The following is a 26,369-nucleotide window of genomic DNA, read 5'->3' on the forward strand; positions in this document are numbered from 1 at the left end:
ATCGCGCGCTGGGCCACAGGCCATCCATCACACAGCGCGGGGGTTCAACAAGTTACTGGACGTAGAGGGTAACGGTCTACACAATTTTGGCAAATATCGAGGGTAAGTATATCGAAAATTAGGAAGTACCGAGGGAGTGTTTGCTCAAGATACACGCGTCGATTTTCCGTGAAATTTATGGGAGGGGCACAGAAAAATGTTCGGTAAAGTTTTTAGACGATTTCAATGAGCTCCAAATCAGTGTTGAGATATTGCACGGTTTTTTCAAGCATGCGCGACGATTTTAACGTCAGTAAAGTAGAAAGTTGGACTGGAATGGGGTACCTTGGTCACCCCGCAGAATTTCGCAAAATTAATGTGTATGTACTACTATGTACATATAATATATAGTATACAGTTCCGTAAAATTCTATACAAAGTTAAAGCTGACAAAATATGTGCCATAAAATTGATTAGAGACGGTTTTTCGACATCTCGCACAGTTCCCGAGTATCCGCGCTCAATGCTCACTGTGGTATTATTTGTTCGAGTCAGTGTTTTTGCTTCAATTTTAATTTCAACACTCCAATTTCAACTTCTATTTCAATTTCAACTTCAATTCCAACATCAATTTCTCAATTTCAACTTCAATTCGAACATCAATTTTTCATTTTCAACTTCAATTCCAACATCAATTTTTCAATTTCCACTTCCATTTTTCATTTTTCAACATAAATTTCTTAATTTCAACTTCAATTCCAACATCAATTTTTCAATTTCCACTTCCATTTTTCATTTTTCAACATAAATTTCTTAATTTCAACTTCAATTCCAACATCAATTTTTCATTTTCAACTTCAATTTTTCTGTTTCAATTTCAATTTTTCAGTTTTAACACCGATTTTTCAAATTCAACTTCAATTTTTCAAATTCAACTTCAATTTTTCAATTTCAACATCAATTTTTCAATTTCAACATCAATTTTTCTGTTTCAATTTCAATTTTTCAGTTTCAACATCGATTTTTCAATTTCAACTTCAATTTTTCAATTTTAACTTCATTTTCAACATCAATTTTTCAATTTCAACATCAATGTTTCTGTTTCAATTTCAATTTTTCAGTTTCAACATCGATTTTTCAAATTCAACTTCAATTTTTCAATTTCAACTTCAATTTTTCAATTTCAACTTCAATTTTTCAATTTCAACTTCAATTCCAACATCAATTTTTCAAATTCAACTTCAATTTTTCAATTTCAATTTCAATTTTTCAGTTTCAACTTCAATTTGTCAATTTCAACTTTAAATGCACTTGGAAGGTCCCCCTTTTCGGTTTTCCGCTTATATCTCGGAAATTATGCGTCCTAGCGATGAGACCATTCTATACAAAATTAAAGCTGACAAAATGTGCCACAAGATTGATTGAGTTCAGTTTTTCGCTATCTCGCATAGTTTCCGAAATATCCGCCAGTGACGCCAGAATGAGCTCCAGACGGAGTGGAATTTGAAAAATTCCTGTTGATGGAATTTTGTTATAAAAAAAAAGCATGTTAGGGTGGAAAAACAGTTGCCTTTATAGGAAAATTGACTAGATAAAATTGAAAATTGTTGGAAAATTTAGAGAATTGTAAATGTCAATGTATGATTTCTCCTCTGTGAAAATCACTAAGCCAAGAAATAACATTCAATTTGGTTTCTAATTCTCGCACATCTCGTATCGTTGTGACTAACAGTTCATATTTCTTATAAAAACAATCCAAAATCCGCGCAAGCCGCGGGCAACAGCTACTCTCGTGAATAAGGAAAACTTTTGTTTGTCACCGGACTTTGTTATGTTGACGAACACGTTCCGCTTCTCCCAGTGAGCACACTTCCTGTCGAATCCCCGTTTTCACAGCGTTTTACACCATTTTCCAGTTTCAACTGCGTTTCAATGCAGTTCTGATAATGGCGTCGCTCGCGGAGCGACACTTCCGAAAAGTGAATACCGAAACTGCGAATACCATTCGGAATTATTACGCGTACAATCATACTTTTGTCGTAGAATTGCCACTCGTGCATAATTGCCACTTGCGCTATCGATTCTTCACGTCCTTCGAGAGAAAAGTATACAGGAGTGCTATCCGAGAGGAAGGTAAATAGAACGAAGATACATCTCTCGCACAGTGTCGGAATTCTTTTCACCGAAGTAGAGTTTATAGGTACGTTCGGCTTGCATTTTGTGGTGACTCTACTATACTGCCTCGCAGCAGCGGTCTGGAATTTTTATCTTGGGATCTGTTTGTCCGATCGAGCTACATTTTCTTTTGTTTTATTCGGAAAGGATTGGGCTATCACAAAATAATTTTTTCAAGCTCGATAATCAACTGTATAATGTCGAAAAATTTAAACAAACTCTTCTTTTCAGAAATAACAGTCCCTCGAAATTCGCAATTTCTGCCGATTTCGACGAAGACGGGCCTCGCTTACGAATTTTTATCTCGGGATCTGTTTGTCCGATCGAGCTACATTTTTTTTTGTTTTATTCGGAAAGGATCGGGCTGTTACGAAATAATTTTTTCAACCTTGAAAATTTTTCCATTATCGAACAATTTAAACAAATTCCTTTTTTACGTTCTTCTCGATCAGGGGCCGCGGAGTGAAGAAGAATTTGTTCAAATTTTTTGACGTTACAAAGTTGATTTTCGAGGTTGAAAAAATTATTTTGTGATACCCAAATCCTTTCCGAATAAAACGAAAGAAAATGTAGCTCAATCGGACAAACAGTTCCCGAGATAAAAATTCGCACTTTTTTGGCCAGCGAAGCTACCCGTCGCTGCGTGTACCGGTCGATTACTCGGGAAATCTCCTCGTTTGTGGAACTGCCGTTCGTATTCGCCATCTGGCTCGGTGTGTCAATTACAAAAAAACGAACGGGACACGTAAATCATCGTTACCCACACATACAGAGAGCGAGAGAGAAAGAGTGACATACAGACACGCATAAATCGGGGATCAGTGAAGTTGCAAGCTCTTGCGGGCTGCCGAGGAAAAAATGCGCTCCATCTATTTCGCGGGCCGTTAAATCGAAGCGTTGGAGCCGCGATCATTCCACTCCGCGAGCTATCCTCCCGCGAAGACTTCAAAGCCATCCAGCGCAGCGGCGGCGGCGACGGATTCAAAAAAAGTATCAAACTGTTCGCACGGTCCTCGAAGACTGAAAAGACACCGCTTCGCGATGTTTTGTGCGAGAACGCTCTTCTGATGTCGTCGTGGCTTCCACTCGCGCTGACAGAAGTGGATGCAAAGTGAATTCGCCCGTTTGTGCGCCGGAGTGTAAGTGATGCTCATAAGGCGATTGAATAAAAAAACAACATAATGACGGCGAGATACGCAAGTAAATGAGACACAGCTGTACAATTATTTATTATCGAATAATTGTGACTATTTCAATAAGTGTAAAATGAAAGATCTGCAACCGGTGATTATCACCGGTAGGTTTGCTGTTAATCTGGGAACTGTGCCACACAAAAAGCATCACAGGTGGTTGAGTATGAAATTTGAGAAATAAAAGTTTTTCATGGTTAACGAGCTGACAGAACAGAGCCAGAAGAAAAAGGGATGATGTGACGTGTTCTCGAATTCGATTCGAGTTATCCCGCGGCAAAGTTGCGGCGAAATAATCTGCTTAACGTACTTTATGCGCCGAGATAAATAGTAACCCGAATGCAGAGTAAATTCCCGATGAAATTTACGGTTATTGCCATATGTATCAGCGTTGCGGCCGAATCTATGAAATAGCCCGCGATCTACATCGCGAACTTCGCGGAGCCGGTTTTCCATTAATAATCGCGCTTTATAGATCAATTGGAACACACCGCTCGGCGTGTTTATTTCTCGCGATTTCACCGAAATATTAATCGCGCTAATGGAATGGGGCTGATTATATTTCTATTCTGCCTGTTAGTTAGTTGTTTGCGCACCGTTCCCTGTATAATACCCCGTATTGATATTATTGTTTTCAATTTTCGGCAGAGAGTTGGGCATTAATCGATTAAAATTTTAATCATGATTGACTGATTAATGTGTACGATTAAAAAAAGAAATCGTCGAAAAATCGACGATTCATACAATCGATTGATGAAGTCAATCGTCAATCGTTGATTAAATGAAGAAATCGGCGATTGATCCAATCGATTGATGAAGTTAATCATTAAATGAAGAAATCGTCGAAAAATCGACGATTGATTCAATCGATTGATGAACATAATTGTCAATCGTTGATTAAATGAAGAAATCGTCGAGAAATCGGCGGTTGATCCAATCGATTGATGAAGTTCATCGTCAATCGTTGATTAAATGAGGAAATCGTCGAAAAATCGGCGATTGATTCAATCGATTGATGAACATAATTGTCAATCGTTGATTAAATGAAGAAATCGTCGAAAAATCGGCGATTGATTCAATCGATTGATGAACATAATTGTCAATCGTTGATTAAATGAAAAAATCGTCAAAAACTCGGGGATTGATCCAATCGATTGATGAAGTTAATCGCCAATCGTTGATTAAATGAAGAAATCGTCGAAAAATCGGCGATTGATTCAATCGATCGATGAACATAATTGTCAATCGTTGATTAAATGAAGAAATCGTCGAAAAGTCGGCGATTATCAAAATCGAAGTCGGACCCACTCGGGCTAAAAGGTTGAAAATCGTTGTCTGTGTTGCATTGCGCACAGGTATGCGGCGAATTTCGTGTAACTTGAAATTCGTAAATTTGAATCCCCTAGGGTCCCGCGCCTGGGGCAGCACGGTATCATAAACAAGTGATGCGCATGTACGGCAATATTTAAAGCGTGTACCGTATCCGAATGGTAGACTACTCCATAAATAGATTGCAGTTTACGTTATGCCGTGCACGGGTTTAGTGTCATATCACAATACACGTTTTTAGCTCGGCGGATAAACTGAATTACCATATCTCAAGCAGATGGCCCTTCGAGTATTTTTGGATTGATGTTACCGAGGGTGCTTAAGTATCGACGCACATGGCCCTCTCTCTACTTGGCTACTGGAAAAATATTGCTCTCCGTATGATCTTTCTTACCGCAGCTATACTGCTTCTTCGTTTCATTCGATTTTATTTCTCGTGTGACCTCGCCACGTGCCATATTAAATACAATGTCCACTTTTCCAAGTACGTACGTTGAATTTGTTCAATTGAATTGGGTGAAGAGACTTCGGATCTTTTTGCAAGATCGAAATTTCCTATCCGAATTGCAACCAGTGTTCGGCAATAAAGAAATTTATTTCAATAAATTTCAATTTCAATTTTTCAATTTCCATTTCAATTTTTCAATTTCCATTTCAACGACAATTTTTCCATTTCAACTCTTCAATTTCAATTTTTCAATTTCAATTTCCATTTCAACGTCAATTTTTCCATTTCAACTTCAATTTCAATTTCCATTTCAACGTCAATTTTCCCATTTAACCTTCAATTTTTCAACATCAATTTCTACTCTTCAATTGCAACTTCAATTTCAATTTTTCAATTTCCATTTCAACGACAATTTTTCCATTTAAACTTCAATTTTTCAACATCAATTTCTACTCTTCAATTGCAACTTCAATTTCAATTTTTCAATTTCCATTTCAACGACAATTTTTCCATTTCAACGACAATTTTTCAACATCAATTTCTACTCTTCAATTGCAACTTCAATTTTTAATTTCCATTTCAACGACAATTTTTCAACATCAATTTCAACTCTTCAATTGCAACTTGAATTTTTCAACATCAATTGCAACTCTTCAATTGCAACTTCAATTTCAACCAACTTTTATTTTTCAATTTCAATTTCCATTTCAACGTCAATTTTTTCATTTCGACTTGAATTTTTCAACATCAATTTCAACTCTTCAATTGACAGTGATCATTAAAAATAATAAACAGTCGGACAGAAATGTCAGATATTTGAATTGTTTTGTCGAGTTCTGCCTGCTTCATTTATTATCGCCGACGTTCTATCGAACATTAACGGTCCGAACATTAACTATAAGCAATTGAACTTGGCAAAACTCGAAGATTTGAGCAAGGGATATATGTGTCACGGACGTTCCTGCGTTTTAACGCCGCTCATGAATCCCGCTCCCGGAAATTCAAGAGGGTCGTGAGATGATAATGCGTCTTCAGAAGAAGCCCATTTCCTTCTGCTTAATTTAGGAAGAAGAGAGAAAGAGAGCCTTTTTGTTGCTTTATTAATGTCCACTACTTTAAAACGTCTCTCGAATTTCAGGTCAACGGTATTTTTCTTGAACAATCTATTTCCCGAAGAGAGTAGATAAACACAGCAGCGGGGCGCTGTTCTTTTTACATTGAACAAAAGGATATATCCATTCCCGTGACCTCGTTTTCGCGGACTGTTGCAAAAAGCAGCATCTGTTGAAGACTGTATTATGTAAATCGTGATTCCTTAGTGACAGATGGTGAGCATCGGCCTCGTAGATCGCGATGCACCTCAGATTTTATACGACCATCTATCTCCTTGTAAGGTTATTAAACTTTACAAGACTTCGCCCCGAAGTGGAATATCCAGAAGTACTATCCCGTGGAACAAGTAAATCTGAAACTCCGAAAGAAATAAGTCTTCTCGAGGCCATCGCATTCCGTACGGAATACTATATTCAAGTGTCATTCCATAATGATAATTAGCAAATATATGATTTCTCCTCTATTAAAATCATTAACGAAAAAAATGTTTATTTTGCGTAAAGATCCGCGCAGTCTCTGTTAATAATAATATTCTAATTATAAATTCTCAAGCTAATTCTGTAATAATAATTTGTCGTATCAATCGCGCTTAAAACGATAATTATTGTTATTGTAAAATTTGTGCTGCATTTAGAAGTAAAAGAAGTCGGTTACTTTTTAAAATGACAACTTTATTTGTCGATTACATACTCGTCAACATTTTTGACAATTGTCTTCCATTTTTTGCACGTCTTTCACAGTTCTCAGAATGTTTCGTTGGTAGAAGATGGACGTTTCCAATCATCCAGTATAAATAATGTACAGAATGAAACTTGAAATGATTAATATCCAATAAACTAGAGAGCAATGGCCATGCTAACCATAAATTTAAAAAAAAAACATTCGCGAACCGTCCAAGTACACGGTTGGTAAATATTGTGTATTTTTAATGAAATGGAACGCGCGGAACAAATGTAACTAACATGATATACAAAGATAATAGAAACATAAATTAATTAATTTCATTTGTTTTCTACAATATTATTGCTGACGAATCGAAGTTCTCGTTCGAAGAAGAAAAAGATGGCCCCGATCGGGACATTATTAACTCTCGTCATCGAACTATACCAGAAAAAATGAAACAACTTGTTAATTTGCATTTTTCTGCAAACAAATTTGATAAAAGCATAAACTACATATTCCATTTCATACACATATTCCAGAATATTATTAATATTTCCTACAACAAACTTAAGAAACATTATTTAAACATTTCCAGAAAATTGCTATTATAATTAGAATCAGCATTAACGTTCTAAACAATAAACGCATACAGTGGGTGTACAAAGTATTTTCGTACACCTTTTAAAAACTAATAAACTTTTTTATAATTGTTCTAAACGACCTGATTTTTTAATAATCAATTATAGAAGCATTGGTTTACTGTAAATGATATGGAAAAAAGATTTTCCAAAAATTATAATTTACGAGGTTACATGCAAAAATAAGAAACATTTTTATTTGGGCCCTCAATGTGAAAATTTCTGTCGAATAATAAAAATTGCAACTCGTAAACGAAAATGAGAAGGCGAATGCTTGCACCCTTGAAATCCTGGAAAAGAGTCTACCTATTAATCTTCCTATTAATAGGCTTCCGGTAGGTAAAGTGTTAATTAATTTTCATTGATATTTTTTATTAAAATAAAATTGTTCAACTACAATCTTCCGAACTATTTTTTACTTTCTAAATATGTGTATTTTATATTTACATTTCATTCATGTAATGTTTCATGGAATACGTAAAATATAAATTCGAGAAATCTTTTTATAATCGACGCATACAAAATGTACCGATTATTTTTATAATAATTTCTAATAATTATAAATAATCTTTTCAATTTAATTGTTTTAAAATCATGTCCATTCTATAAGCCAATTAATCTTAGCAACACGTGTTTAAATTCATATTAACAGGTGAACTTTTTTGTCAATTTGTTTAGTTTAATTTTAATTATTAAGTCTGCAGCTTCTGGATATATGTATGCAGCCGTAAAAACTGAGATTAAAATTTTCACATTCAACATATACTGTCAGATATAAAATGTAATCTAATTAATAGACTGCGGAGATATTTATGCAAAATCAAAATTTTCTACCTGAATTGCAACAGACCGGAGTGGAATAGAAAGTAATTTTCTTTTGTATATTATCTTCAACAGGCTGGAAAAATAATACAACAATATCCTTGAATTGTTCTAACGTCCTTGATAGTTTCAGTTACACATACACATTTTTCTCATAAATGCATAAAATCCGCAGTCTACTAATTAGCATACCACTTTATATCAGTACAGTCCTTCACGAACATTTAAAAAAAAATTCCAATTGAATCGATGAAAAACCGAGTCGACGGCTGACAGAGATGAAAAAAAGTGTGAAATAAAAAGAAAACTTTTTTTAAAAAAATTAAACCGACTTCGAAGAAACGCACTAAAAAGTATAAAATAATTTCCATCTAATTGATCTGAATATACACACGAACTTAAATACAATACAATCTTTTCGGAGGCGGCGCAAAAATTGAAAATTTTCGACACTGGAAATTACGAAAATCCTTAGATTCCTCTAAATACTAATATATTTATATTTAAATAATATATTTGCGCCGCCTCCGAAAAGATTGTATTGTATTGGAGTTCGTGTGTATTCACATAAATTAAATGGAAATTATTTTATACTTTTTAGTGCGTTTTTTCGAAGTCGGTTTAATCTTTTTTATTGTCCAAAAGGATCGATTTCTGGCCCACTGTGCGTTCCATCGTTCGCCGGCCAAGATTCACGAGGTCATGATCATCGTCGTCAAAGTCCCCCGGCTTTCGGGGCGAATCTCTCTCTCTCTCTCTCTCTCGTCGTCCCGCGGCACGGATTGGCCGGTGGGTGGCGCGCGTGTGCTCGGCGCCTCTGACGTCACGGTCCACCCAGTTTGAAATAGTCCCGAGCGTCAGTCGCGCGCCGAACGTCGTACCGAACGTGTCCGGTGTTCCTCGCGTGTCCCTTTCGATCTTGCGAAGTGTCAACGCGGTGCCCGGTCGAATAGTTCAATGACAGTGTGTTTGTCGCTCTATACGTGGCGGATCGACACTGCCATCGGTGTACTCGGTGTGTTTTAGCAACGTGACATCTCGGAATAATCGTTCCGACGAACGGCGTGGACGATCGCCAGCGCGACCAGGGAGGAAGCGATCGTTCGTCCGGATATTTTCAATCTCCGTCGATCTCGACGGAACGCCGTGGAGACCGATGGATGGCGGTGCTGTTGCGCGAGTGTCGATCTGATCGGATCGCGGGACCACGTGGTTAGTGTGCGGCGGTTGTGGAAGGTCGCGTCCGTTCGGGAAAGGAGTGACCGAGGATATTTTCCAGTGGTGTGATATATGCGTGTTGGGAAAACCGATCTCGGATCGCTTACCAAGTGACAGAGGGATATACCATCGAGATCGTGATCCAGAGGGGAGGGAGAGAGATTGATCTAATATGCGTGTCGCGGGGAAACGGACCGACGATGCTCTCGGCGCCGGGTATCTGACTTTGACGAATTCGCGCGCGTCCCACGAGGCCTGACTCCTCGCAAGTTCTCCTTCTCCGTCACAGCGTCTCTCTCTTTCCGTGCTTCGCGAAAGTGTTTTGTCGCTCCATTTGGTATTTACTCGCGCGCGGGTGATGTGCAGGTGCCGGTGTTAAAGTTGACCGAGTTGCGGTGCTTCGACAAGGGTGTACCGGATAATCGTCGTTTCTGTCTTCGAGGCCCCCGCGACATAATGCTGACCGTCGTGCTCCTCCTGTTCCTGCTGGGCCGACCGGCCGCGTGGGCTGACCATTTGGGTGAGCTTCGTTTCTCATTTCGCGGCGCACAGTGGTCGGAAGCAGGAAAAAACCCTAAATTATGAAAGTCGTTATTTCAAATATTGACCACTATTTCCTGATAGGCCATAAACCAATGTATCTTGCTATGAAAATGGATCTATGTTTTTCTCTTTCATAACGGAGAAAAATAGATCTAAAGTAGACCTCTCAGATTCTAGTTGGATTCTTATAGATTTCTAACCACACGCTCGACGTTATTCTTTCATTTTTGAGGACATTTATAACCATATATGCTATATATTATAAATGTATATAGTCTCAGCTTATGCCCGATGTTAATAATTTTCGAAAACTCACAACCAAAATAACAATATAAAGCCCGAAAGTAGGATACGTATAATTTCATATTACAGCTGCTTTCTGTAGCTCTACAAAAAAAGCTACACGTTCCTACATTCTCTGAGTGGCATCTTTTGAAAGAAGACACCATCACACAATAGTCCTGCAAAAATCAGCGCCACGTTTTTCCACGTTTAGCTGATATTAACGTTTAAAGTTTGAGAGCGCATGAAGTTTCAGCAACGAAGCAGGATTCCTGAATAAGTGGGCGGCACTTCGCTAGACGGTTCGAAGGATTATGATCCCTGTACCGAATTGTTATTCTCATAGGAATAAATTCCAACAAAATGATCAATCGCCATGATTATTTCACGTGTATGTAAATACTTTGTAAATATGTAAATACTGTATGTATCCACTTTTTAATTCGAATTAATTTTTAGGATACAGTTACTAATTTTCGAAAGCAAAGTATGGGTATATAAAATAGATACAAAATTTAATTTGAAAACCACTGCGATTACAAAAAATGTAATCATCTAGTGTATTAGAGAAGAATCTGATGTTTTAATGTTCTAACAATAAACGAGTTTTTTGGGATACATATTCTTAGAATATGTTTAAATATTTTCTTGCCGGTTCTACAAGTCTAAGATGTTTAACTTTCTGCGTCTTAGCTGTTTGAAAACCATACAAATTTCATTGGAAGTATTTTTTTCTAAATACGATGGATAGAGATATCCATGCATAGGCACGGATCCCATAGGGGTTCGCTGTCGGAAGAGGCCCAGGAGGGTAGGAATAAACATTACAGATACTATAGAATACACCACACCAGAAAGTGATCTCGTTTAGCAACAAATGAGGACATGTTACACATGCTTTTAATAACTTCGGATCCATACATTAATCTTTTAAGACCAGAACCGAAGACCAAATCACTGCCACTTACTGAACAAGCGCAGTCTCTATTGAAATAGTGTTCATGTATATTATGTAAATATTATTATACTAATATAATACTATTCGTTAATAATATTATTCGTAATATTATGTATACAAAATGATATTAAGCTTTTTGATTAATACTATTTCAAGTTTGTTTGTCTAATACTATTTAAAGTTTGTTTGTTTAATACTATTTGAAGTTTGTTTGTTTAATTCTATTTCTAGTCTTTTTGCTTAATACTATTTCAAGTATTCAATTTTAGTATGCTGAAATAAGAGTTCGTAATGTAATAAAAAATATTATGTATAAACAATTATATTAAGTTCATTGTTTAATATTTCGTTTGATAATATGAGAAGTTTGAAGATTGAGAAGCAATAAAAAAAAGAATTATTCAAAAATATTGAGAATTGCCGAAGTTATGAAGTTTTTTCCATTTTCCCTATACGTTCCGACCACTGTGCGGCGTCGCACAGTGGGCCAGAATGGCTCGGTAGCTGTTCATGAGCTAAAAAATGAAAGTCCTCATATCGATTTTTAACCAATGCACAGTGATTCTTAAATGTCCATTACATTCGAAAACAATAATATTAATTAAAGTTATTAAAAACTCTCGTCACAATAAGCGTTCAAAGATCAAACTTTTTCAGATATGATTTATCACCGAAAAATTCCTTTTCTTCATAACGGTGTCCTGGAAAACCTACTGATGATTAAGTGCCCAATTTCTTTTTATACGAAGAATGTATATTTTTGTTGAGGACGCACCAGGAACTAAACATTATTGTTCATAATTTGTTATAAAAAAAAATACTGAGTCAACTAAGGAAAATCGTCAAAGTTTTTCACCTTTGACAAGGAATAAGTTAAAAAATGATCAAAAATGATGGCTCTAACAACGTGGAACATTTTCAGCAACATCTCCTCTAAAAGATCCTGCAAAATTCGCGTCCCCCCTCAGACCACCGTGAAAATTATGATAGTTTAAAGCGTCGCGTGACACGCAATTCCGCGGCGAGTCGCGTTGCACGAGACGCATTGACGACCACTCAGCGGCTCTTAAGAGTGTGAAGACCTAGCCCAGACCAATCTTATGAATTTTTTAGATTATACGACCATTGATAAACATTCAAACTTCTTGCTAGCTTAAATGAATCATTTGTATTTGAGAGATCATAGTAATAGCATCGTAGTATTTTTTAATCAAAAATGGTGTGCACCTTGAATATTTATTTATAACTATATATTTTTTATTAAATAATGTTATAGCTGACGCCAAGACTAATCCAACGATATATTTAATGTGGTCTTTATGTTTTGAAATAATGGTGAACAGCCAGTTTTCAAATATTATTCATTATTCACACGAGTTTTCAGACATTTCCGGTGGTGTGACAAAAAAATGTTTCCTACAAAAAGTAATCAGTACTCAGTCTTCTACAAACCCCAATACAAAAAATTTGAATAATTTCTTTTTTTAAATAAAAAATTGTGGTCAGCTTCAATATTTATTTATAACTATATATTTTTTATTTAATAACATTATAGCTGACGCCAAGACGAATTCAACGACCTATTTAATGTGGTCTTTAAGTTTTGAAATAATGGTGAAATAGGCGTGAACAGCTACCGAGCCATTCTGGCCCACTGTGCGTCGCACAGTGGTCCAAATCGAGAAATTCAGTGACATTCTGCCAAAAATCAACTTTCTCATATTAATATCTGATCGACATGTATCTTTTCATTTTGCATAAGTATCCGGACTGTACTAATCACTATAACCACAAAATAGTAGCGCAAGGGGTCAACATTAAACCCTAAGGGATTAATTTCAACATTAACCACTCGAACCACAATTTAATTTACGATTAAATGGAATTTTATGTCGTTCCAAAATAAATTTATGACAAAAATGAGTAGGTGAAATTTAAAACATTGAAAAGATTTTAAGAGGATTAATATTATATATTGTTTTCACTGCATTGAAATTATTAGCGAAAAATATAAATTTATATTTAGCTCCTGTGTCTTGCAATTTTGATGCAGAAACTTTTTATTTTGCATAAAGATCCGGACTGTACTAATCACTATAACCACAAAATAGTAGTGCAAGGGGTCAACATTAAACTCTAAGGGATTAATTTCAACATTAACCACTCGAACCACAATTTAATTTACGATTAAATGGAATTTTATGTCGTTCCAAAATAAATTTATGACAAAAATGAGTAGGTGAAATTTAAAACATTGAAAAGATTTTAAGAGGATTAATATTATATATTGTTTTCACTGCATTGAAATTATTAGCGAAAAATATAAATTTATATTTAGCTCCTGTGTCTTGCAATTTTGATGCAGAAACTTTTTATTTTGCATAAAGATCCGGGTGTACTAATTACTACACATAACCTCAAAATAGTACTGCAAGGGGTCAACATTAAATCCTAAGCGATTAATTTCAACATTAAGCCCTTGCACCACAATTTATTTTACGTTTAAATAGAATTTTATGTCGGTTCAAAATGAATTAATAACAAAAATATTTAGTATTTATCTTTATCAGGAGTTTGACAAGGTGTTATAATGCTAGATAGTTTATGACGGTCATTTTTTAGTAATTCACTTATTCAGAATAGGAGCGAGAGCTCACCCATTTCAATGCTCTTAAAATATATCCTCAAGGTCAACACTCCAAAATACTTTTCCCTAAACATGTGCTGCACGGTCTTGCCTTCCGAGATATTTGTGGCAATAGTGGGTCTCCGTTAATGCGAGTTCTAACGTTCTAACAGTGCAAAATATAAAATCCTACCAGGCTGAATTGAATGTGAACAAAAATATCAGTGAATGCGAGGTTCGCGAGACTTTATTCGGCGCAATTGTGGAAACATTTAATCTTTTGTTTTCACAGTCTAACTTGTTCTGTTCCGTAGAGAGACAATGCTTAAATTCCCTTCGAACTTTAGTTTGTGTAGTTAGTAAGTCTTAATTTGTTTGGAGAGCTCGGTATATAAATATAGCGGGAAGTGTGCACAATAGTTCTTTCGCCAGTCAACATTGTTCGAGACACTTTAAACAATAATATACACGTTTATACCATTACCATTTCATGAAATAAGAATGAAATACTTAATTGCATATTTACTTTAAATTAGAACCACAAATCCTGTATTTATTATGCAATTATTATGTAGTATTGTGCAAATAAAGAAATAGAGTGTGCAAATATAAAAAATGTAGTATAAAATACTACAATATAATAATAAAATAAAATGTTATGGACTGCATTGCATTAGTTATACTACTGCCTTTTTTATGTATATTCAATCTATCGTATAAACACATTAATGTTTACAAACGAGAACGGAAATACAACCCGTGGCATAATGTTTCCGATCGGAGGCACAGTTTATGAGAAACTTGATTTTGAAAAAAAACATATTTTTCAGCTTCGTACAAATATTGTGATGTTTATGACAAATATGATGTAATTATAAAAGATATTGGATTGTTCTTTGTAGCAAAAGATTCTGTAGACTTTCCCGAACACAGTGATATCTAATACTAATACATTATGAATGTTTAAACATGTTTATTATAACATCACAATATTTGTATAAAGCTGAAAAATATGTTTTTCTTTCAAAATAAAGTTTCTCAAAAACTGTGCGTCTGGGGGATAATTATGGGTAGATTTGGAATAAGCGCAAGAAACGCTATAAGAATCATCCAACAGTAATTGAAACGTTATTTATAAAACACATAATATATTAATATATTTCTATTAAAATGGGTCAGAGAGAGAAAATGAAATAATTGACCGAGATTTTGCGTTCGCGATCGAATAATTAATTCCAAGCACTGCGAGAATTACGAGAACAATATTGCCCAACAATATGATAAACACAATGCTCGTCGAACCAGCGATCGTGAAAATTCCCCGAAATTGGAGTAATTTATTTAACGAAGCAAAGACTTTGAAAGGTTTAAATCTGTTAAAGTGATTGCACTTCCAACCCCCGTGCACGGTGTTCGTAATTGACTGGACAGTGAACGTGTTAATGCCCTCAAATTGCATTACTACATTTAAATTTTCGGTCATTAACTACACCGGCAAATGGTGCGCGACATGAGTGCTGAAAGCGGAATAAAATAGAAAAACCGGTGAAGTAGTTTCTGGATTTTTATGCAATTCCACTGTTTAATTCTTTTTCTTTTATCACTAAATATAGTAACGTCTTGATCTAAGTAAGCCGGACGGAGGTGCACGATCTTAGTCGGTTCCGTCTATCCCCTCCACTGTCGATTTTGGAGTGCAAAAACTAGTCGACATTTAAAAAGTTAAAGTGACCTTCATTTTACCACGTTTTTTATAAAAAGAAGATTTTTCTTTAAATTGTTTGTGTGGACATTTGTTGAAAAGTGAATATTGATCAACTTTTGTTGTCATTAACTACACCGGCAAATGGTGCGCGACATGAGTGCTGAATGCGGAATAAAATAGAAAAATCAGTAAAGTAGTTTCTGGATTTTTATGCAGTTCCACTCTTTAAGGAAAATTAGTATGCATTCACTCGAATCAGACCAAGTTCTTTTTCTTTTATCAGTACATATAGCAACGTCTTGATCTAAGTAAGCCGGACGGAGCTGCACGATCTTAGTCGGTTCGCCTATCCCCTCCACTGTCGATTTTGGAGTGCAAAAACTTGTCAACATTTAAAAAGTTAAAGTGACCTTCATTTTACCACGTTTTTTATAAAAAGAAAATTTTTCTTTAAATTTTTTGTGTGGACATTTGTTCAAAAGTGAATACTGATCAACTTTTGTTGGAAACTTTTTGTCAGATCATTAAAAATATTTGAAAAACTGTGTTAACAATGCTTTCAATGGAAACACGTTTCTTGTGGCCACAATGAAAAATACGTTCGTATTGAAATTATTAATTATTATTATTAAAAGTTGTTATTAAACTTTTCAGTAATTTATTTGACTAAAAATCAGTTTTGAAAGTACTGTAGCGTTAGGGTGGTATATAGTAGAATTAGTTCGAGAATAATTCAAGACAGCCTCGAGCTAGAAAAAACTATCGAACTACAGTAAAAAATCTAGTAAATAAAATCTAGTAAAAAATAGAATTAAAACGAGAAGATTTTATTTGGAAAATCCGCTGCGATTTACAGGAAGAATGCAAATGCGGTTATTATACGAATAAATTATTAGGGTTAATCTTTCGTTATCGCATAAAATCCGCATTCAAATAATTTCGATGTTGGCGATTTCAGCTCTCGATACGATTATTCCGCGCATGATTTTCCAAACGGGTTGTAATGTGTGGAATTATGAAGACTTTCGTTCGGACTGGAATTGGAAAGTTATTCACTTTTGTCGGCAGAACGGATAGAAGATAAAATCTACTAGTCAAGTGATTAATAATTTCGGTGAGAAAGGGACGTTGGAACAGTAATAAATTTTACTCTATTCAGTGTTACTTGATCACTGGGCTGTCACTGGCATTGATTGAAGCGGGATCTTCCCCAAACGAGACGATTCTCCCTCTCCATTGTACAAAATACAAAATGATAAATCAGTCGCTGCTGGCCAGAACGATGCTTGTCACATTTGCAATAAATTTTTAGGTCAGAGCTTCGTTGATATTGCGGTATATATATATATATATATATTATAGTACATTTTTCTTTATAAAAAAGCCTACCTTGTGTCACCTTACTGCACAAAAATGTGAAAAGGCTATTCTGAAAAATATAATACTAACCCTTAGCACTCGAATGGTGACTCGTGAGTCGCCACTAAAAATTGCTGCACCAAAAATATTGTTGACATTATTAAATAAAAATTACTAAACACTTTAGTATGAGGAATTATACAAATTTCATATCCATAAAATTTAAAATATCGTAGAACTGAATATATATTAATTTTTTATAAAATTAATTTATAAAATATTATATTTACCTTAAAATTTTTATGCAATTTATTCCCCATAATTTTTTATTCATATTCCCAATATCGAAAATAAAAAATTTTATACAAATAAACCCCCTTTTTAACCTCACTAAATAAATATATAAAATTTATATAGAAAAGTATAATACTAACCCTTAGCACTCGAATGGTGACTCGAGATTCACCACTAAAAATTGCTGCACCAAAAATATTGTTGACATTATTAAATAAAAATTACTAAACACTTTAGTGTGAGGAATTATACAAATTTCATATCCATAAAATTTAAAATATCGTAGAACTGAATATATATATTAATTTTTCATAAAATTAATTTATAAAATATTATATTTACCTTAAAATTTTTATGCAATTTATTCCCCATAATTTTTTATTCATATTCCCAATATCGAAAATAAAAATTTTGATACAAATAAACCCCCTTTTTAACCTCACTAAATAAATATATAAAATTTATATAGAAAAGTATAATACTAACCCTTAGCACTCGAATGGTGACTCGAGATTCACCACTAAAAATTGCTGCACCAAAAATATTGTTGACATTATTAAATAAAAATTACTAAACATTTTAGTATGAGGAATTATACAAATTTCACACACACACACACATATCCATAAAATTTAAAATATCGTAGAACTGAATATATATTAATTTTTCATAAAATTAATTTATAAAATATTATATTTACCTTAAAATTTTTATGCAATTTATTCCCCATAATTTTTTATTCATATTCCCAATATCGAAAATAAAAATTTTGATACAAATAAACCCCCTTTTTAACCTCGCTAAATAAATATATAAAATTTATATAGAAAAGTATAATACTAACCCTTAGCACTCGAATGGTGACTCGAGAGTCACCACTAAAAATTGCTGCACCAAAAATATTGTTGACATTATTAAATAAAAATTACTAAACATTTTAGTATGAGGAATTATATAAATTTCATATCCATAAAATTTAAAATATCGTAGAACTGAATATATATTAATTTTTCATAAAATTAATTTATAAAATATTATATTTACCTTAAAATTTTTATGCAATTTATTCCCCATAATTTTTTATTCATATTCCCAATATCGAAAATAAAAATTTTGATACAAATAAACCTCCATTTTAACCTCACTAAATAAATATATAAATTTTCAATAAAAAGAATCCTTCCATATTTAAAATAAAACCCTAATATTTCTCAACATCAATAAATTCTATTTTTAACTTTAAATATTATTACTTAGATGGGTTTTTATTGGTCCAAGAGCCATTGAAAAACCTTTAAGGGCAGTTTTGACCATCTTGATCGGCTAGGCCCAGATTCTATTAATCTACTAGCACACATAGATATTTTCTTTTTGTTATAGAGTGCACCACACACGTTGAAATAATTGTGAACGGCACTGTGTGGATATTGCGAGAGCGAGACACAGCGTCCGCGGCCTGGAGATAAAAAAAAATTAGAATGCGTGGGATTTAATGATGTTAACTAGGTCAGATTTCCAAATGGAGTTTCAGCAGTGTTAACGAATTGCTTCGCGACGGAGACAGAAGACTTTAAACTCGAAAACTTCTTTACGATGAAATTTTAAGACCGGCATAAAACGCCGGTATGTAGCGGTCCGATTAAAATTCATAGGGTTTTACAATTCACTCTCGTCTGGTGTCTTGCTGGCGGGAAAAAAAAAAATCGAGCAGAATTCACTTCCCAAGAAAATATGGAAATTGTAACTGAACTAGCACTGCTGCTACTCTACGCTTCCGTGCAGAAATTTATTTTCTATAGAAATGAATGCAATGCATTTTCTATAAACAGTTTTAATGTTACGTCATTTTCGACTGATTTATATGAACCTGTTCTAATGTTACATCAGTTTTGACTGATTTATATGAACGTGTTCTAATGTTACATCAGTTTTGACTGATTTATATGAACGTGTTCTGATGTTAAGATTAATCGTAATTTTATTTATAAGAAATGGGATATTTAGTAAATGGGAGTTAATATTAAATAATTTTGGGTACGTTTTAATTAATTAATCAAGACGTTTGTAAGAAAAAGGGGTTAACGGGATAACTATCAACAAAATGAGATGTTCTTAACATAAATCTTGGGCTTGTTGCGTATTCTGTTCGCATTGTTCGGCGAATGTTTCGACAGAGACTAATGAGTTATCGGATAGTGAGAATCCGGCTTAATACGACGCGCGGAGATATTCGACTAAGGATTGCCCCGTGTGTCGCCCCGAAACGAGAGACATTTCTAACTAATATCCAGTGAGATGCCATGCTGGTTGCCGGTGTCACAGACATTCGCATTGCGACGACTACAGATTTAACTTCATTAAGCGATTATGCTATATTACCGTTATGGTTCGCCTACATTTCAGGAAACGACAGCTCAAGTTACTCGAGATTAACCGGAGACATATATCTGATAAGACAAACTTCTATCGACAATGTCGAAGATTTCACAGATTGTTGTTCTTCGTTAATTGCTACCTTACGAGAATTTTTTTCTATCGTATTTCTGATTGATTTACTACAAATAGAAACTGGAACATCGGTCAGTGTTGGCATATTGCACGGTTTTCTCGAGCATGCGCGACGATTTTAGCGTCAGTAAAGTACAAAGTTGGGCTGAAATGGGGTTACCTTGGTCACCCCGCAGAATTTCGCAAAATTTTCTTCAACGATTTTCAAATATGGATGTTTAACATGCGTATGTTATATTAAAATTTAATGTGTATGTACATGTAATATATAATATACAGTTCCGTACCATTCTATACAAAATTAAAGCTGACAAAATGTGCCACAAGATTGATTCGATTCAGTTTTTCGCCATCTCGCATAGTTCCCGAGATATCCGCCAGTGATGCCAGTGATGCCAGAATGAGCTCCGAACGGAGTGTAATTTGAAAAATTGATGTTGACATTAATGTTGAAACTGGAAAATGGGAGTGGAAACCGAAAAATTGACGTTGAAATTGAAATTAATTTGTTGTGTCACGATCGTACATATTTGATAAGAGTAAATATGCTCACAGCGCACAGTTTCGATCAAAAGAAAAGACAAAGCAAATTTGCAAAAGTTAACCGCGTTTCGATCGGGATTTGGAACATTTTCTAGAGAAATGCGTCTGACAATATTAATATCATTGGTATTTAACACGGAAAGGAACACTGTTTATACATAGAATGAACCCTTAAGACACCTACTTGCTATGTATAAAGAATTTTAGAAGTGTGGTTAAATTGGAAAATTGAAGTTGAAACTGAAAAATTGAAGTTGAAATTGAAAAATTATAGTTGAAATTGAAGAGAAAATCGAAAAACTGAGGTTAAATTGGAAAATTGAAGTTGAACATGAAAAATTGAAGTTGAAACTCAAAAATTGAAGTTGAAATTGAAAAATTATAGTTGAAATTGAAGAGAAAATCGAAAAATTGTGGTTAAATTGGAAAATTGAAGTTGAAACTGAAAAATTGAAGTTGAAATTGAAAAATTATAGTTGAAATTGAAGAGAAAATCGAAAAATTGTGGTTAAATTGGAAAATTGAAGTTGAACATGAAAAATTGAAGTTGAAACTGAAAAATTGAAGTTGAAATTGAAAAATTATAGTTGAAATTGAAGAGAAAATCGAAAAATTGAGGTTGAAATTGGAAAATTGAAGTTGAACTTGAAAAATTGAAGTTGAACTTGAAAAATTGAAGTTGAACTTGAAAAATTGAAGTTGAAATTGAAAACGTGATATTGGAATTGAAGTTGAAATTGAGAAATTGATGTTGAAAACACTGAAAAATGGAAGTGGAAATTTAAAAATTGAAGTTGAAAGTGAAGTGGAATTTGAAAAATTGATGTTGAAACTGGATAATCCTACAGTATACGTATGTACTTGATCTGAGGGTCCTGATCCCACAATAATTTGATACACTCTGGACTCTTTCGTACTTTGACGTGCCGATTACGAATATGATAGCGGAAATTGACGCAAATTTTATTCTAATGGCGGAAACCGTTGAGAAACCATAAAAATCATAGTTTTTTCCATTTATTCCTTTTTAAATGGTGTGCGAACACTTTGTACACCGACTGTATATTCCGGAAATTACATAAACGCGTAAGAACCACGTGTTGCCGCATCGTGCATGGCGCTAATGGTAAAAATATTCCAATCGGAAAATAATTGCAGGGAATAAATAGCTGAATCGTAATTCTCAAAAGAAACGTTCACAATGAAGTCATTGTAAATACGTCTTTCCATTGCTTAATCACGTAGTATTCTTGCGTTATTAATAGAACAAAACGCGCTTCGGAGTGATTTAAACGCCGCCTATTCGTAAGCATTCTTCCGCTTCGAGGAAAGTGCTATAAGCAAACATTCGCAGTGTTATTCGATGCGTTAAACTACTCAACCTGTTGCTGTGCTCCTCGATGATTTCCTAATTAACATTTATGACGCAAATCTTACGCATTGGCGAGTCATCGATGATAATATTTCTTTAAAATAGAAAATGTGTGCGATGTTCTTCCAGTAATTAATCATCTGATGCAAAGCAAACGGAAGGCTATTCGATCATTTTACGTTTCAATATAGACTCAGCATTACTAACCAGTTGCACATGATAAATATTGACGCGGACCTGCATTAAAAATTCACGAAACTCTACTTCACGTGTTGACAATCAATAATGTGTATAAATGTATGAATGTTGTGTGTTGATAAACAACCTAAAGCAAATAGTTTGTGAAGGTTCGACCTAGATACGTCTAATAAATTTACATTTTAACCCTTTGCACTCGGAGCTGTTTTAACTAAACAATGGGTGGGTGTACAAAGTATTCGTACACTTTTTACAAACTAATAACTTTTTTATAATTGTACCCGACGACCTGATTAGGTATAATCAATTAGAAACATTGGTTTACGACATGACATGCAAAAAAGATTTTCCAAACAATTACAATTCACAAGGTTACATGCAAAAATAAAAAACTTTTTTATTTGGGCCCTCAATGAAAATTTGAAATATATGTTTTGTAGATCTATGTTAGTTGTACACGTGCGGAAAATTTCATCGAAATCGATTAACATACACACGAGATACAAGCGGTTAAAAAAATTGTGTCCCTTCCGTTTCCCTCTACGCCCCCCTTATGAGCATTCATTGACTGGACTATATTGGGCCAGCTAAAAAAGTTGTAAACATCAATGTTTACTATTGTTTTTCACAATTCCGACCAAATACACTTTCTCAACATATTTATTAGACGTCATTTACTAAACTAATTCTTCTAGCTTTACAGAGAAGTCGAAGTTGTTTGGTAAAATAGTTATTCTGATTTAAAGTGTGCGTGATCAGTCATGCTCCTAACTGTGTTTGTAAATTCTACAGTGTGGATCGATGAGTAACGGATAATGATCGCCAACTATTCGAGACCCGGAACACCGGAACAGACATGGAACATTTCTGGGAATGATTATGCAAAACGGTTCAACGATGTGGTGTAAGAAACTTCATTCGGTGCAATTAGCCGTTAACTACTTTAAAGGTTCTTTGTTTCCCAGGGAATTTCAAGAATGGATAATGCTCTTTGTCTGTATCTCGAGTTTCGTGCGGTACAACATTCGAGAGAGAGAGAGAGAGAGAGACCAGCAATCTCCCTTTCCTAACTCGGTGCAAACGATAATTACTTTGTGCTTGCGGCGCAGATGTTTATGCAAATACAGAGTCTTAAAGAAACAAGTTTACATGGTTCACGATTCGAGGAAAATATACATTGGATTCATTGAAGGTTATATATCGTGCGACAAGTGTATTAATTGTAAGAAAATTCTTGGATTTTTTCGTACATTCGATCGGGGAGGCCGTGCGTGCGTAAACCATGCAATCTGGTTATGCATTACTATGTTTTATTATACGATATGTCTTGCGTGTAAGGTGTCTCGAGTATTGAGTGCCCTCGACCATGGTTTTGAACTTAGGTTACAAATTTTCACTGCCCGGGCTCTTGAATGTTTAAGGTAAACATTATATCGTGAACATCATATGTTAAAAAGGAACTGATTGCATAACAACGTCCTCCTATTTTAAGTGTTTCGTTTGATTTCAAAGGACAGTTCCTTGACTGCTACTCTTATTTTGAACAATTTCGTTTACTAATTATATTAAATAGCTGTCAAACTTTGTTGCAATTTGTATTTGTGGAACTTATATTTTGAAAGTGGCCCAAGTCCATTTTTGAGAAAAATCAAGCTAGCAATTTGAATATGTACATTTCTACGTTATCTTTTCATTTTGAAGTAAATTGTGACTAATATATTTAAAATCGCAAAGATTTTGTGAAAAGGAAATTAGATGGTTAATAGGATGATTCAACATTTTATTTTGAAAGTGGCCCAAGTCCATTTGTCAGTTGTTTGAGATAGACCATAAATTCTTAACATTCGTTTTTACCGAATGACAGAGATTTTGGCGTCGTAGAAATGTCATTAAAGAAAAATAATTTGCTGTTTGTCTCCCAAGATTATTATAATGTTGACAAGAATTCTATTGGGTTGGCAAGAAAGTAATTTCTTTTATTCAATTTCTCTTTTTTATTCAAGCAATGAATTTTAATGATTTTTTTTTGTTTTTAATTAATTATTTTTGTTTTCAATGAATTATTTTTCTTTTCAATGAATTATTTTTCTTTTTGTCGATGATCTTTTGCCAAAAAGAATAAACAAGAAAATATATTCGTCCACTGCTTTAAATTACACGTGTCCATTTTCGTCTTAAAATCTGGAGTCTATTAATTGTATACTTTAACGATTCCACACGGTAGTCTACCTTCATGACATTGAAATACAAGGTGGTCCTTTTAAGTAAGGCCACCTAAATATCTCTTCAGGTTATTGTTATGCAAAAAATATTTGTTGCATAATGTCCACGGTATCAATGGACCAAATAGCTGGCAAGAATGTTTTTTCCGAAGGTCATTCTTTTCGGAGTTATCAAGGACATCGTGACTGATCGAAAAATACATTTAGATATGTCTAACAGCATGACCTTGAAATGACATTGAAATAACCTTGACATGAAATGACTTTGAAATGACTAGAAATAACCTTGAAATGACTATAAATAACCTTGAAATTACTAGAAATGACTTTGAAAAGACCTTGAAGTAACCTTGAAATGACCTTGATCTTCTAAAATTGCATAATGCAAATTTTAGTATTTTCTCTACAATTCCGAGCAATTTCAATTTTTGGAAAAGTTCCTTTTCACATCAGTGTAGTAAACTAATTGCTGTAGCTTCCACAACAATTCCAAAACAATGTAGTCCATGATTAAAAACTTGTCGGTTTTTTTAGAGCGTTCGAATTTTAGTGAGAGTCACTGTATCCTTAATGTGAGGAGAGACTTTCCTCGTTTCCAAAGAATTCCTCCGAACATTAGCAAAACTGAATTTCGCATTACGTCGCAGAATTTCGTTTTGCCGTTTGATTTTTCCGTGTCACATGATTTCGCGCTTACCGTTTGCTCAGCCATTAAAAATGAAGTGGGTACGTGTCTCTAGAGAACGCGCACTGCTAGGCGCGCGTCTCGCGAAATGATAGCTCCGTAGCCATAACTCATCGCCGCCGCTAAAAGGAAAACTGGCGTCGCGTAATTTCACGTTTTGCTTGTAAATCAACATCCATAAATAATGTACGCTGTCTCTCTGTAGCCAGCGCGTAATGATTTCGCAATCGTTCTCCATGGTTTTCGAAACGAATTATTTTATTTTCTCTTGAAATGTTTCTGGCATCGATCGATTTCGTTTGGAGTGCACTTGACCCTTTTATTTTTCTCCGAGCAGCGCTGTCATCCGATGACGCGCGCAACAAACGCGACTAAAAAATCGTTTCACGCTGTGTGTGTCGACGGTCCCTTCTTTTTTCCCCTCGTGCCCTTTTTTTCGAATTCTTTTCTCCCTTCGGAGTAAGCCAGGCGGAACTATAGTTGACTTATTTTCTCTGCGCTTTGTGATTGACATTGTCCCATTACGTAATCTCGTCAGTTTAGGTTTTTTTTTAACTGATTTTCTAGTCGTCCGCACAGACTCGACGATTCTGTCGTAATTAATTTTCAATAAAAATTGAGAAGCAGTAAAATCTGAGAAAGAAATTCGTTTAAACATATTTTTTACACAGTTCGATGGGCACAATAATGCCATGCAACTTTCGTTGCAATTTTTTCAACGGCTGATTTCACCCCTTTAATGCGCCAAGTATACAGGGTGCCCTGCTGAAACGAGATCAGCAGGATATCTCGGAAGACGTTGTCGTTATCAAAAAAGTGTTCCTACAAAAGTTGTTTGGTACGACGGGCTACATCACGTCGTATTAATTGTTCTCTTGTGGCTGAAGTGTTGGAGGATATACCAAGGTCACCTTGATTTTTTTTAATGGAATGTCCTATTTTTTTATAGCATAATTCGACAGAGTATCAAATTCCGAGTATAAAAGTGTTGACCTTCATATGTCCTAAACCGAATAGTTAACGAGATATCATCCAAAGAAGAAAGAAAATTGTTTCGATGATATCTCGTAAACTGTTAGGTTTAGGACGTATGAAGGTGAACGCTTTTATACTCGGAATTCGATACTCTATCGATCTACGGTGTAAAAAATAGGACATTCCATTTTAAAAAATCAAGGTGACCTTGGTATGTCCTCCAACACGCCACCCACAGAAAAACAATTAATACTACGTGATGTAGCCAGCCAACAACCGTAGTCCCGTTGAAAGCACCGGTTCTCGTTAGATCACCGAAGTTAAACAACGTGGAACGTGACCGGCACTAGGATGGGTGACCGTCTGGTCAAAAACCGGAAAGTGACCCACCCGGGGTGTTTTTCACGTGTTGTTGGCAAAAGGTGGTTCGGAACCCACCATAAACAGTAGGTCCCGCTGAAAAGGCGATGGTGAGAGTGGAAAGAGGAAGAGGATTGGTAAATGAATTTGAAACCCTGTGGGGA

The 26,369-nt window shown here is 34.8% G+C and overlaps 1 protein-coding gene and 1 long non-coding RNA gene across 5 annotated transcripts in view; both read left to right on the forward strand.

Moving 5' to 3' along the window:
• The first annotated feature begins 9,204 nt into the window (after positions 1-9,204).
• Positions 9,205-26,369, forward strand: part of LOC143217609 (uncharacterized) — a 380,663-nt gene continuing 363,498 nt past the window's right edge. For all 4 annotated transcript variants that reach the window (XM_076442080.1, XM_076442083.1, XM_076442082.1 and 1 more), the window contains exon 1: positions 9,205-10,095. In XM_076442080.1, the coding sequence (XP_076298195.1) occupies positions 10,032-10,095 (64 nt within the window). In that variant the 5' untranslated portion in view covers positions 9,205-10,031. The remainder of the gene's footprint in view (positions 10,096-26,369) is intronic.
• On the forward strand, positions 10,103-26,352 carry LOC143217610 (uncharacterized). The gene is made up of 2 exons (XR_013010865.1): positions 10,103-20,900; positions 21,012-26,352. It is a non-coding gene; the product is annotated as an uncharacterized LOC143217610 (long non-coding RNA).

Source organism: Lasioglossum baleicum, chromosome 17 (assembly GCF_051020765.1).
Source record: "Lasioglossum baleicum chromosome 17, iyLasBale1, whole genome shotgun sequence".
Taxonomy (NCBI): domain Eukaryota; kingdom Metazoa; phylum Arthropoda; class Insecta; order Hymenoptera; family Halictidae; genus Lasioglossum; species Lasioglossum baleicum.